The 2,864-nt window shown below is 45.9% G+C and overlaps 1 protein-coding gene across 1 annotated transcript; it reads right to left on the reverse strand.

The window, feature by feature from the left end:
• Nucleotides 1–263: 263 nt before the first annotated feature.
• Nucleotides 264–2,124, reverse strand: sdnE_4 (Cytochrome P450 monooxygenase; the record flags this gene model as incomplete). Its single annotated transcript, XM_031146592.1, has 4 exons — nucleotides 264–665; nucleotides 724–834; nucleotides 895–1,212; nucleotides 1,264–2,124. 4 exons carry the CDS (start codon nucleotides 2,122–2,124, stop codon nucleotides 264–266), a joined length of 1,692 nt encoding a protein of 563 aa, XP_031009133.1.
• Between the last annotated feature and the right edge of the window lie 740 nt (nucleotides 2,125–2,864).

Raw genomic sequence — 2,864 nt, forward strand, 5'->3', positions numbered from 1 at the left:
TTCTCAGGAACAAACCCCAAATATCAAAGGCCTATCCTCGCTTAGCATATGTTTCAGTGCTGGTGGCGCTATGAACCATGCCTTCACTTTTAGCAACTCTTGAAGGTACTAAAAAAAAGCAATTTGGAGGCAGTTATTGACAAGAGATTGATAACATTTTGTGTAAAACTGGTTACCTAGGTAGGTAAATTGTGTTACTAATTATGTTCCGACAGACACTTTCCAATTATTTTCAAATATCTCCCTGCTTCCAAAAAGCGAAATCACTCAATTATCATTCTCGCCGTTCCCCTCCCCTTCTCGGGTTGTGGTATCCCCAGCTCACGTTTCAAATCCGTATCCCTTCTATCAGTATCATACAACCTCATACCTTTCACGGCAGTGACTTCCCCGTTTCCATCCTTTTCCACTCGCACAAAGGTCCTTAGAATGTAGGCTATAGTCATGTGGACTTCCGCGTAAGCAAGTGGCTGCCCGAGGCATTGTCGAGTCCCTTTAGAGAGCGGGACAAGGTACTTGTGGTTTCCTGCCGGGATGTGCGCAGGTCGTTCTGGGAGACCGGCTGGTGTGGGAGTGGGGAGCCAGCGCTCGGGGATGAAGGACCAAGGCTCCGGGTAGACATCTGGCGAGTGGTGGATTAGGGGGGCGTGCATGCTGACTGCTGTCTGTCAAATCGTTAGGAGTATTCAAAGTATGATGTAAAGTATGGAACGGGGGACGAACGTTAGGTGGGATGGTCCATTCTCCCAGCTGCAGTGACTCGTGTGGCGCTGATCGAGCAAGACGGTATGAGACGCCAGTCACCAGCCGGAGAACCTCGTGAACTACCGCGCTCTGCAAGTTGTCAGTGCTCGAGTTACGATTACCGAATGTATGAGGAACTTTTGTTCTTACCAGATACGGCAATTGTGCTAGTTCAGTGCCACTTTTTGGCTTGGTTATATCTGGCATTGCAGTTTCTAGCTCATCCAACAGCACCCCCATCCTCTTGGGATCGAGCAACAGGTAAACAAGAGCAGATGAGATTGATGTCGCGGTGGTAACAGTTCCCGCTCCCAGTAGCAATTGAGCCTCCTGCCACAACCTGCTCACGCTTTTGTCTGATTCAGGTAGGATAGGACTATCAAGCAGATCATGAAATATTGTTCGATATTTAACGTCTTTGAAATCACCTCGAGAAATGATCGTCTCTTGAATCTTCTTGACGCAATGCTACATTCGTCAACGTGGAGGCCACATGAACTTGTATCGTTCTAGACTTACATGCTTCATTTCACTCAGTTTCGTCATCCCGGATCCAAGAACACTTGCCACCAGTCTATCTGGTAAGCGATCGAGCAGATGGGGAAGCCATTGGGCTTGGACGGTGATATGTATCTTATCCGTCATTGCCTCAGTACTCTCTACAACGGCAGCATTAAACCCAGGGGCCTCGATGTAGTTTTCAGTGGTACCAAAACAATACTCTGTGATAATATCGCTTGTCATTGCGCCGAAGGCTGGTTTCATCTCGATCACCTCGCCAGTTTTCTGGTACTGACGGAAGACTGCAATTAGACGAGAGATGCAATCTTGAACTAAAGGTTCGAGTCGGCGAAGAGAGCCTGGGGAGAAGAAGGCGCTGACAGCATTACGGCGAACACGGTGTTGCTCATGTGAGATTGTGCCAAACATAGACTCGGGGTGGGACAATGCTTGTGACCAAGTTGGTGGTTTGTCTCGTTTGGTGTGAGTTCCTGCGAAAAGAACCTCGTAGAAGTCTGGATCAATGACGTGGAGTTCATGAGGAGAAATCCGGATAATTGGACTATCTGAATCCACACTGTAAATATTCGATCTCGCACTTAGAGCACCTGTAAAAGGAGAATGGTTTCGCTTACTATATTCCTCATGCAAGTCCTTAATCTTATACATATACTGCCCATCTCCTGCAAAAACATCATAGTAAAGCATGTAACCATACGTCAACGCAGCAAGTTTTGGACCTGGAAACTTTGCATATCGACTGAAATAAAGACGATGGATTGCAACTCCAATGGGGTATAAGATGCACAAAGCAAATAGTGCACTCGCAAGGACGTATTTGGACGATAAGTCCACGCTTAAGTTTTTGAAGATGGCCATCGTTGGATATACACAGAAATCAACACGGGGCAAAAAGAAGCTTTTATATTAGATGTGTATAATGCGGGACTTTGACTAAAAGATGACAATCCAAACCACTTATTGCTTACTTCGGCAGTCATATAAAAGGTGTCTCGTGGCGTTGCATTTCCCCGGATAAAGTCGAGGAAGAGTTGCAGAACAATAACATACCGTTACACAAATGGGGATCGTTACTTGATATGACCAAACATCTCGATCTTCAGTCATCTCGATCTTCAGTCATCTCGATCTTCAGTGGGTACGGTAATTCTGCACGGAAGTAGCTATCCTTTACTCTAAATGCCAAGAGTATAGAACCCCTAATATGTTGTTGAAATTCTGGGTGGTGTTGGAAGATTGAGGAGATTGGCATGTGCTGCTGATGCTGCCATGGAGAAACCCCATGTGCATAGCCAGCACATACACGAGCTCATTACAACCATCCAATAGTGTTTCAAGTTATATATTGTTGGGTTACAGCTGTGAGATGGAATGGCACTCAGTCTCTTCAACTTTGCAAGGGAGTGTGCGGGGCAACTTGCTTATATCAAATATGACCGAATTTAATGGTGGTGAGCAATCTAATTGCTGCTGGTTAGAGTCGAGATAAATGATCAAACGTCTTCAAGTAGGATAATCACGTACTCAATAACTCGCGTGAAGTGGGTTGGAAAGGGACTTACAGAACTTGCTCCCTTTCTTCTGGCAGCTAGCAGCAC

Source organism: Lachnellula hyalina (genome assembly GCF_007821495.1).
Source record: "Lachnellula hyalina strain CBS 185.66 chromosome Unknown contig00008, whole genome shotgun sequence".
Lineage (NCBI taxonomy): Eukaryota > Fungi > Ascomycota > Leotiomycetes > Helotiales > Lachnaceae > Lachnellula > Lachnellula hyalina.